This window comes from Cyprinodon variegatus, unplaced genomic scaffold (assembly GCF_000732505.1).
Source record: "Cyprinodon variegatus isolate N-32 unplaced genomic scaffold, C_variegatus-1.0 Scaffold1524, whole genome shotgun sequence".
Lineage (NCBI taxonomy): Eukaryota > Metazoa > Chordata > Actinopteri > Cyprinodontiformes > Cyprinodontidae > Cyprinodon > Cyprinodon variegatus.
Genome location: NW_015151977.1, coordinates 48,855 through 60,496, shown reverse-complemented (window position 1 = coordinate 60,496; position 11,642 = coordinate 48,855). Strand labels below are relative to the sequence as shown.

The window sequence follows — 11,642 nt, the reverse complement described above, 5'->3', positions numbered from 1 at the left end:
GTCATGAACCGTGTTCCTCCCCTGCGGTGGGTCAAGTGTTATTTCTATAATGTGAAAGAAAAATAAAGCAATTTCAGAACAGTTCCAGGAAGGTCAGGATTAATCTATTTCCTTCAAGGAAATGGGTAGGGATTGCTCATTGGCCAAAACACGTGACATTCTGACCTCCATAAAATTAGAGAGCTAACCTCAGTTGTAGACTCCGTCATTTAGTTCTTTTCTGTTGCACTAATTGTTAACAATGAAACACATCCTTTCAAACTCTGTGAGGGTCTTGGAGTTTCCCCAACATACCCTTAATCCCCACTTAGGTTGTCCTTGCAAAAGTCCTTGAATTTTCTTATGTTTTTTTTTTTTTTTTTTTTTTTATTTGGCCATAAGAGGAATCTAGAGATTAAGAGGGATTATGCCATAGTGTCCACATACGGATTTACCAAGGATTAGCATGCATGAAGGAGGAGTGACAACCAAAGCAACAGTTGTGATCCTTTTTTTCCTTCTTTTTTTTTTTTGCAGAGTACGGGTAATTTATAAGACAATCTTTCCCAGAATAAAACCCATTTGCACACAGATTTAGCCATTAGTGCAAGGTGCTGTCCAAACATTTTTTTATGCATATTATGTTTTCTTGTAGCCAAACTTTCCTCCAAGGTTTTCTTGCCTTCCAGATAAAATTGTGAGAATATTTTTAAATGCAGTTCCCAAGCTGCAGTCCAGAGCATGTGTTTGTTGCTCAACAGTTCATTTCACAATTGTGAAATGGAATGTGGTCAAACTAAATAAATCCAGGGAGTATGAGTCAAATGTTCCTCCAACAACTGACAGCAGATAAAATGGACATAATTTTTCAGTAGGAAAAAGGAAGCTCGTCTGATATAAATTCTGGGATTTTATGCATTACACCAAATCAACATAAAACTAACTAATAGAAAGCAGTAAAAGACAATATATCAATATGTGACATATACTGTCATTTTTCCTTTTAGCAAAAATAACAAGAAACAGAGGATTAGTCCAAAAACCAACAATTAATCATAAGGAATTGTAATCAGGTCTGTTAAGATATAGCTTTGCAGGTCAGGATTAAAGACATTGACTTTACCTACAGCTGGCAAAAGCCATCTTCTCAGGAACTGGTGACTCAGCGAGTAGTGTCTAATCCTCAGTGACTTGCAAAAAGAAAGCTCAAGAAATCTAGGCAAAACTATGTCTTTGCAAGATTTATGTTAAAATGTATCCCAACACAATTAGAACATTTGTCAGGGGAAGGTATTTTAATTTATTAAACCAAGGTACCAGGGACTGATTTAAAGAAAAAAAAATCTAAAGATAAAAAACAGGACAAAGAAAACTATATCAGCTTACATACCTATTACGAATCTTCAGGTGCCTCAGAACCTATAGATTCAGTGATACCAGTGTGTTCTAGAACCAACAGTGCATTTGTTTTGTCACAGAACACTGGGTGTGGGAACAAAGTCTCCTGAAACAAACATTTTAGTTTAATTGTTTGTGGTTCTTCACTGAATTGGGCAGACAGGAATAAGTTACTTGCATACAGAATCTAAAACATCTTCAGAGGTTTGCAGAAGCAAATATCTGCTCAGGGAAAACTACTGCAGGAAAGAGTTGGAAGCCCAGGCACCTATATTACATAGTCATACATATGCTTAGTTTGAATAGTTGTCACCAAAAGTGGTTCAACGAGTATTTAATTATTGTACCTGTTTAGTTTTCACAGACTACTTTTAATTATACGGTATATTATGTCATGAAATGTAAAACCTAAGAATTAGAAAACAAGTGTCTTATATTTCACGTTCCCTGTTTGTCTGTTTGTGAGGACAAGGTCACAGATCCATTTACTGAAACACGTTGAAACTAAAGAAAAGTAGAAAGCTAATAGAAGATTACTTGAACCAAAATATTATGCAGCTTGAAAACTTAACTAAAGTGTTTGTCTAAAAAAATGGTGAAATAGGTTTTTGGAAAAGGGTGAAGAGCATCTTGTGAAGCTAAGGTAGAGATAGTGATGCGCTGCACTGAAAGCTGTAAGTTAGGGTATTTGAGCATCTAATGCATCCTAGACACGTCCTTTTGGAGGTTTTTTGAGGACATTCCCCAAACAACTCAGGGAATACTCAGAATTCACTAAATATTCACTAAAATTGAGACACCCCAATAAGAGAGTGTAACTAATCTGGGTTTTCAGCTTGGACCCATTAAATTTACATATTTGTTTAACACACAAAATCCTAGTCTAATCTACTAAAATTGCAGGACATTGCGAAATATTAAACTTTTTTTTTGTACAAAAAAGGCTACAATCTGTTAAATAAACATCTCCAGGAAATGTTTTATGAAAGAGAAGGTGGGTACAACCTCAGGGAAACACCAAACTTTCAGATACGTCGTATCCTGACAACCTTGTGTCTCTGTAACTGGGGTAAAACAATGGAATGTGCTTAACATCGAACTAAAACATTGTCTAAATATATTCTAGTTTAGAAATAAATACAAAGCTATATTGCTCAAATTGTAGCAAAAAGGAGAAATCATAGAAATATGTTTTTTCTTCTGAAATACTGTTAACATCCTTAGAAGTTAATTACTTTATTTATAGTTTCACATCTTAAGCTGTTCTGTGTTTTGTAATGAAGTGCTATTTATTTGTGAATTATTTCTACCTATTTTCTTTTTCCAAAACAAACAAAATAAGTAGGTTATTGGTCACGGATAAGCAGATGACAATTGATGGATGAATGAATGAGATTGTAGATGTTAGGAATATTATAAGCTCTAAATCCCTCTGAATCTCCATATCTTAGTCGTTGTTAAATCACCAAGCATTTTGGAATATGTTTATGTGCACGTGAGGATATGAGGCTGTGTGTCATTTTAGCAAATTGGCAGATTAATGTCATTATTATTGTCAGGGACCCCCTGCTGTTATATCCCAAGCGGGTTACGTCATCGCTGAGAAACATAGCCAGACAGATGAACAGTGTAGCTTGATGCAAACTCAGCATTTTGACATAATCAACAGACATTATAATACCGCAAGAGTGCTTCTTTGCTGCTTAGTCAGTTTAAAATGAACTCCTTATACGAGAGGTCGGCTGTTGTAGTCAGTGACAAACAATCTCCATATGACTTTCTTTGTATACAAAAGAGATGATGTGAAACCCTCTAACTGCCTAATAAAAAGAAGGTTTTTGTCTATGTGTGTGTGTGTGTGTATGAATGTGTGTGGATGTTTGTCCTGCTCCACAACAAATGCTTTCATAATTCAGGCACTTAGTGCAGTGAACCGATCTCTTTTGCTGTCTGGTGTTGAGGATGAGTGCTCTTCCATCCATGGGCTAAAGCGTCTGCACCTAGCTAAGCAGAAAATGAGCCAGACACTCATAGTGGATCGGACTTTTGTATATGTGCATGTAAAACACATAAACAAAGGTCAAACAACAAAATTGGAATCAATAGTGTTTGTAACAACAAAGTGGCATGACGACCTCGCCACCTGGGAGTCTGGATTTGTGTTGTTTGTCTATAGGACTTCTACAGGCTGTGGTGAGGTCACCCTAATCGCCTTGGACATTAGTAATTCATTAGTAATGTTGTTCATTAGTAATGACATCTATGTCCTGTTATTTTCTCCATATTAATTTTAATATTTTAATCAGGCTGTCAGAAGATTATCAACCCAGATAGGAACCTAAGACCTCTCACTCCTGATGCAAGAATCAGAAACATGGACTGTGTCCGAATGTCTGCCCTTACCACTATACAGGACACTATATAGTAGTTACACCATCTTAGATGAATGTACGAATATCTAGTGGACAAAGTAGTGAACTCGAAATTTCCCCCAATGCACCTTGAAAAGTAGTAATCATCCTTGGTCACTAGACGAGCAGATACATCCTGGAATGGTTTGCGAGGAGAGGTCTCCTCGCAAAGCAAGGGGTTTGTTGTCACAGTGGCCTGCTGTTGCCATAGGCTGTCGCTACACGACAGTGGCGGCAATTAACAGAGATGGTGCAGGCACCGTGCCGGGAGGCGGAGTTACGTGACCAACGGGGAGCGAAAAGTAGTGATCATCTGTCCTAAAGGGCAGTCAGCTGAGTTCACTTTAAAGTCCACTAGATACTCCCTGCTCTATATAGTGGGTAAGGGATTTAGGGGTTAGGACAGACGTTCGGACACAGACATGGACGTTGTCTTCAGGCTACATGATGTTATATAACAGTTCAATTTGAGCAAAAAACATGAAAACACAAAGGACCTTTATTCATATGATAAAACCATCATTAGCTCTGGCTGTTTCAATACATTCCTTAACATCCTTTAAAAAGAGAAACATACCAATTTACCAGATTAAATCCTTTAGATTACATTATCATAACATGATTTACTGGTACGTTGCCTTACATTTTTTATGTCAAAAGGGTTTAAAGCGTTACATTTGAAGTTGTTTATAGGTTTACACAATCCTACAGGAAAGTTTACATGAATTGGTGAATGAGTAAATCTAAGGCTATTGCTTTTTCAAAAGCTCCACAGACAAAATAAAACTTTAATTCCAACACATTGCAATATCCTTGATCTTAACATCCCCTAGTTACCAGACATTCTCAGCCAGAAAGGAGCATTCTCCTCATTCTCAACTCTGTCAGAGCTTCCCGGTAAGACTGACTCGTACGTGAATGAGAATGAGTAACTGTATGGGATGACTAGGAGGTCCCTGGAACCAGATGGAGGAGGAATTCATCATAAGGGCTGGGGCCCCTGCTTAAAACAAACAGGAAACTAATAACTGACAGCTGGAATTATAACCTGCGAGTATTTGGAGTCTATGCACAGCAAGGTCGTCTTATAGTCACGGCAAGTTCACCTTTCTATAGGAGTTTGTGTCATTTCTTAACTTCAGTGAGTCATGGAGAATAAGGTGTCAACTTAAGCTCTGTTTATTGACAAATTCACATATGTACCCCTCCATCTAATTTCCCTTCAGCTGAACAAAGAGATGAGGTAAGTATAACCCTGACAAAGAAATGCATTATGCATCGGGGAAATCCTATGTATTATATATGCCAAGATGAGATATGAAAGAGTACAGTGACCTGTATATGACATTAGTAGAGTCTGAAAGCAGAATGTATCAGGATGTTTGATAAATTATGCTAAAATGGAGAGGATTCAGCAGGAATGCTCCCTTTTAATTTGTTAGGGGGGAGGGACAGCATCAGGGAAAAAACGGACGGAAGCACCAGTCTGCCCTCTAGTGGAAAAGATATAGTAAAATATTGGAAAATAAGAGGCCAATTAACTCATTATTTAGGGCTCACAAGATAACTTAAAGCACTATAAAGAACAAACTACACTCTATGGTTATTCAAAAGTGGTTGTTTAAGTGATAAGATAATTCAAAAATGATTTAATCGAGAGAGATTGTGAATTTTAATCAATGTTGATCTTTTATAGACTACGCTTAATATAGATATATGTTACACATTTGTTGCCTTAAAGATTTTACTTCCAATTAAGAGCAAAAATCAGCATTTCTTGGGCAAAATTATGACAATCTCTATCATCTCGTCCTTAAGCAAATAAAAGAGAGTTTGTTTACGGTTATAGGGCGACATTTCTCTGTCTGAAAGTCATTTCCGTGTTGTGAACATTGGCCTGGTCAAGTTGTCTCCTCAAAAACAACCTTTGTAGAACCTGAATGACCAAGAATAACCTGACCTGAAACAAAGGGCCAGGGTTTTAACTGTGTGTTGCAACTGTTTTTTACTGGGACTTGGGTTTGCATTTTTGCGATTACCATGGAAATGTCAAGCTGTGGCCTGAAAGGAGTTTTTTTTTTCCAATTTGTTGGACAAACTCTAACTGCAGCTGACAAACACTCAGCCAAGCTCACAATGAGATATTGTGTTTTTGTTTAGCGCCCCTTAGACTCGGTCACGGAAGCATGACTCAGCTTCTTAAGCTGTGTGAAAATTGGGGAATCATGCATATTGATCCAATTGTGAAAAAAAAACACATAATTGATGGAACGTAGCACAACAGACCATGCTCATAACGCATTAGCCTGATTTAGGCTATAAAATGTGCTGATTAGAAATGCATGCAAGAAATGTGTTTTGTTGACTGTGGGCAAAACAGCTTCTTCTCACTGTTTAAAATATGAATTAGAGATTAGCTGAGTGTGTGTGCTTGTTTTTTTTGTGCAGTTTGTCTCGGCGTTGCCCTGGGATAGCTTTGCCACCTGTCCATGGTGGTCCCCAGCATCATGCCAATGACCAGATCCAGATCCCAGAATCCACAATAACCCCCTGGAACTTAAAGAGCTGATGATTTTCTGAGGTGGACACACCGTACACCAGCAACCACCCCACGCAGCCAATATTCACAGCCTTTATTTTGGTATCAATGTACTATTTACAAATTAAGTGTGAAAAAGCAGTACGAAACTATTTAAAAAGAGTTTTATTTTCTATAAAGAGATTTTGGACAATTTTTCATGCTGCAACTAAAGAGAGCTAAATGTGTAGGCAGGTAATTTTACTCTTTTCGGCACAGAAATTCAGTTTATACCCACCTTGGGGACAAGGAGCTAATTGAAAGTGTAACCAGGAGGGTTTCATTACATTATTACAGAAACATTTCTCTGTTTTGCCTTTTTAAGGTTTCAGCCTCTATCTATTAGGGAACATGTAGCTTTTAGAAATGTTGGAGTCTTCACACAGTATTGCCAGGTAACAGCTCAACAAAAAATGGAGATCAGATAAAAAAAAAATCATATGGAGATATGGTTATTATTCCTGCTGAGATGAAATAATTACCGGTAGATATTTGAAGTACCACCTCAGCTTTTATGGTGATTTGTCCTTTGTGACATATCCAAGTGATTCAGCTCTTATTGAGCAAACAACTTTTGTTCATTTGTGACAAATTTCTCAGGATGCCATGTTGTTGGAAAAGTTAAGAAAAATGAGCTTAACTGGGATAATTTCTCGTCTCTTTTGCAGGCAACCACATATTCTTTCACTTTTTAAGTTATGCATTATTTTCTGCTAAAAATAAAGAAACTGAAAAAGGCCAAAACAAATAAACACATGTTCAACATCATGCTGATTTATACAAAAATGAATTAGTGTTTTGATTAAAGATGTTTTTATTAAATATTGTGGTGTAAAGAATCTAAGATGACTTTAAACCATACTTCCAGAGTAAGAGTTTATGTTTGTATATGTAACTACAGACAGAAAAGTTTTCCAAAGACCTCAGTATTCTAGATTTGTCAGCAGGTTCTTCTATGTGGAAGTATGCTTACATCTTTAGCCAGCTCAATAATGGGAAGATCTCTGCATGGGGCTACTATAACAGTGACAGCATTGCCTCATAGTGACAGAAGAAGGCTCTCAAAGTTGAGGGGGGCAACAGCTGACATGAGGTTGCGAGGTAGGGGGTACTGCTGCAATTCATTACAGATGGAGTGATAATTTCCCGCTTCAATTTCATGGATTAATTACAGAGGTGGGGTGAACATAGGTTTTTCAAATCAGATAGTGCACACTCACCCATTCCCGAGGTCATCAATATCATCATCGCCGTCGTCTTCGTAGTCATCATTTGGATTCTTCCCACCAAGATCGCTGTCACTGAGGTAGTCTACCTTCAGGAGGGACGGATCTGAATCCTCCAAGTCTTCAATGAGGTGGATACGTGAGTTGTGGCTGATGCGTAGGGGAACGTCTGATGGAGCGCTACCTGTGGATGGGGCGTCACCAGCCTGCAGACGAGGGCTGGCTTGACCATGGCGCCACGAGAGGGGAGAGGAGCGATTGGAGAGGCTGGAGATTGAGAAGGCAGCGGCTTCATCACTGTCATAGTGGATGGTCCCCTCTGCACAGCTAAAGAATAGAAAAACAGACAAATTGGTAAAAAGTCAGAATTTTACAACTTTGTTAAAAGTAAAAATTCTGGTAAAAAAAAGTGGTGCAGCGTTTACACAAGAATCTATGTTCTCCACACCTCTTATATTCATCTGCTTAACCCAGCTACTTTATTTAGGAGGTTTGAAAAATTGACTTAAACATTTAAAATCAAATGTAATACAAGTATTTGATCATCCAAACATTAGTCAAATTTTACTATGATTTACAGCCCTGTGTGCTGTTTTTTTAACCAAGTTAAAAAGCATGTTGCATCAAAAAGGAGCTGAATTGAATGTCCAGTGCTGCAAGTCACCAGAGACCGTGTCTGGTTCTTTAAAAGGTGAAACAGTCAGAGTCGTACTGTATTTCGAGTAACTTTCAAGTAAAACTACCTTTTAGAATCGGATTTTATTTTATCTGACAGCCTGAAAAGGTTCCCATAATTCACCTCAGCATCTAGAGGACAGAATATAATACAAGAATTGTTTGTTGTTCTTTCGTTGTTTGTACTTGTTTATTTGCTTTAGTTAAAAAGAACTAAAAAATATAAATATTGTGTCGATTTTAGTCGACTGTCAATATGATCGATTCTTTGTTTTCTATTTGCAGTAATGTTTTTTTTTACAATAATTTTCAAATAAATTCACATTTTGAATGATTATACTAATTCTTTTAGTTCTTTTTGATACGTTGTAAAGAAAGATCCCTACAGATTGATTTAGCTGCTATGAGACCAATTTATTCATGAACAATAAAATACTTTCATGTAGCTCTAAATCATTATAAAGGAACATCTTTCACCTACAATATATCTATATCTTCTCCTACTTACGGTGGATGTACCTTCTTCTTATTGAACACACCCTCACTATGCACTAGTTTTAAAAGGGTTAGGGTTTATTTGGGATGTGCAAGTGTTAATGCTTAGAGCTCTCCTTTGTATATTTCTCCACACACACACACACACACACGCACACATAAGTTGTGTCACTCTATCCTTGTGGGGACTTTCCATTGACTTCCATTAATTTCCAAATCACTTTTATGGCCTAACCCAGACCTAACCCTAACCAATACCAAAACATTCCTGACCCTAAACCTAACCTAAACTCTATTCACACCTTAGTCCTAAATCTAACCCCCACCAAGACGACAACCCTTCCTCATGGAGACAGTCGTTGATCCCCACAAGTACCTATAAGTCCCCAAAATGTAGCATATCCCTGGGATATTGTCCCCACCAGGTAACAAAAACATCCCCTACCTCACACACACAGTGAATGAACAGGTTTTGTTGCTATTTCCCTGTCAGCAAACATGTCTGCATGTTGCTTTATACTTAGAGTCAAAACTGCATACTGTAGCATTATTCTTTGTTGCTAGGGAACATGTGTACGTGTCTACAAACATGAGCATCTCTAAAACCTGATGAGTACATTGTGTAAAGTAGTACAGCACAGCACATCACTACTTAGCACCTGGCTTACAAATGATGAGAATTAGCATATTAAATGCTACAAGCGCACAGTGTGTCAAATGATGTGAGAATATAGAAATATCCTAACAGGGAGTTCTCTGTACCATTGAAGAATTGTCATCAGGAGAAAGAAATGTGCCCATTTTCTTTTTAAAAAAAAACTTCACAGCATTTCACATGGATACAATATAAGAGATAAATGATGTGTAGCAAAATATCTAGCTTTCCTGAAAAGCTTTTTGTTTAAGAAATGCAAATAACTAACTTGCAGAGGATTTATGATGCTCTATTAGAACATGATACATTCATACATACAGTAGACTGTGTGCGTTAAACCGAAATCAATCTTTCCTGACTCAAAGTTATTACAGTATAATAAAAGTATATCAGAGAGAGGAAATGTTTTCCAGCAGAGAACCATCTGCTGAGTCGCTCTACATGTGGAGTGTTCCTGCTGAGGGATAGGATATATAGCAAGAGGATGCAAAGGGAAGAGAAGCTTTCAAGGACAAGGACAGCATGAACACAACTTACACTGGTGCAGGAGGAAGGGAGTGGACATCCTAACGTGTTTAAATTTAGGAATTTCAAGCATCAATGCATTTAAGCATTGAAATGTAAGATTTGCCTTGGATTCAGCTTTAAACTAATCATGTTTTGTATCACGATGCAAACAAGACTGAGAGCAAGACTGGAGAACAGGCTAACCACTGTATGTCAAACAGAAAGACTGTTATTGATCTGCCTTCCCACAGGCTGATTACCAACTCAACCAAAACACTGGTTCAAATGTCAAATGAGATTCTGCTGTGTTTCCTTCTTAGCATTTGTTTTCCAATAATGTCTTTCTCCTCTTTTACATTCTGTGAGTGGGGGTGTGTGTTTAGGTGTGTGTGTGAAGCTGACCTGTGGCTGAGCTGAACCCCTCTTAGGCTGGTCATGGTTTCTTCCAGGTTCTGACGAAGGTCCAGCACATTTTGCACCGTCCTTTTCCTCTGAGACTCTGGATCTGCAGGAGGGCAAAATTTACCATTACATGTTTGAAAAGGGGCGGCATAACACCTGAAAGGACATAGTTTATAGAAGCAAAGTAGGACTTTGAGACTCAGTGACAGCTTTTTAAAATCAAGTGATATGAAGTGAAAATCTGAGATAACTTACCTAAAAAACAAAACTCTGTAAAGTAGTTAAAGTACACCTGGCTACAATGCACCAAATCATGATTGCACCCAAGCAGAGCTATGGCCACTGCTGGCCCAAAATTTTCAAAAAAGGAATTACAATAAGATAAATCTTCAAGTTTAGAAAAGATTCTCACTTCTATTGAGCTACCAGGTAATATAACTTATTAATAAAGATCATAAATTCAAAATTTTTTTGCCACAACACTTTAAAAGATAACTCCTATTATAGCCTGACCATATTGACTGTAATATATATATTATATTAATAATATGTTAGTCAATAATTGCATATCTGTCTAATTGTTGCATTAGATGTAGGAAGGGCCTCCAACAAAGTCAATTGAAAATGTTTGTTTGAAACCTTACAGAATTTTGTACTTGGCCATTTTTGGGGGAGGGGCAGAATATTATTTAGCTTATATAATCTAATTTTTTTAAATCATCATTCACTCAGTTGTGATGAGATTCCCTTTTTCAGCAGAAAGGTTTCTTCATCATGTAAGTAAGCAGCTTCTCATAAGGTGTGTCTAAATGCTAAGATAGGAAACATGGGGATTGGATCAATGTGATGTTTTACATTGTTACTGTAAGATTTGGGTTAGAATATGAAAAAATGTAAAAAATAAAAAAATAAATCATGGATGAACAGAAAAACAAAAAGGAAAGAAACACTTCAATCCTACTTATAGACAAACACACTCTCTTGTCAGTTTGCCTGAATAGACATGTTGATCTCATTTCCCCAACAGTTGCAAAGCCATCTCAGTGCATTCTGTCTCTTCGATCCATGGCAAAGTAAACCAAATGCTATCCTCACATAAACCCGTCAGTGGACACACACTGGCCTCTGTGTAATCGGCTGAGATGGAGCCACATAGATTCACATCGAGCCATCACATGTTTTTTTAAACACGAGGGTGTGGGTATGCCTGTCCTCAGGCTGCCCCCAAAAGAGACAAATCAGATAAAGATATCAAATTAAAAGCTATTAAAGTAATATATATATATATATATATATATATATATATATATATATAT

General features: G+C 37.3%; 1 protein-coding gene across 9 annotated transcripts in view; it reads right to left on the bottom strand.

Annotated features, from left to right (window-relative positions):
* Positions 1-11,642, bottom strand: part of LOC107103765 (neuron navigator 1-like) — a 96,349-nt gene that overhangs the window by 49,517 nt on the left and 35,190 nt on the right. For all 9 annotated transcript variants that reach the window (XM_015403582.1, XM_015403581.1, XM_015403584.1 and 6 more), the window contains 2 exons: positions 10,327-10,429; positions 7,587-7,919 (listed from right to left, as the gene is read on the bottom strand). In XM_015403582.1, the coding sequence (XP_015259068.1) occupies positions 7,587-7,919; positions 10,327-10,429 (436 nt within the window). The remainder of the gene's footprint in view (positions 1-7,586; positions 7,920-10,326; positions 10,430-11,642) is intronic.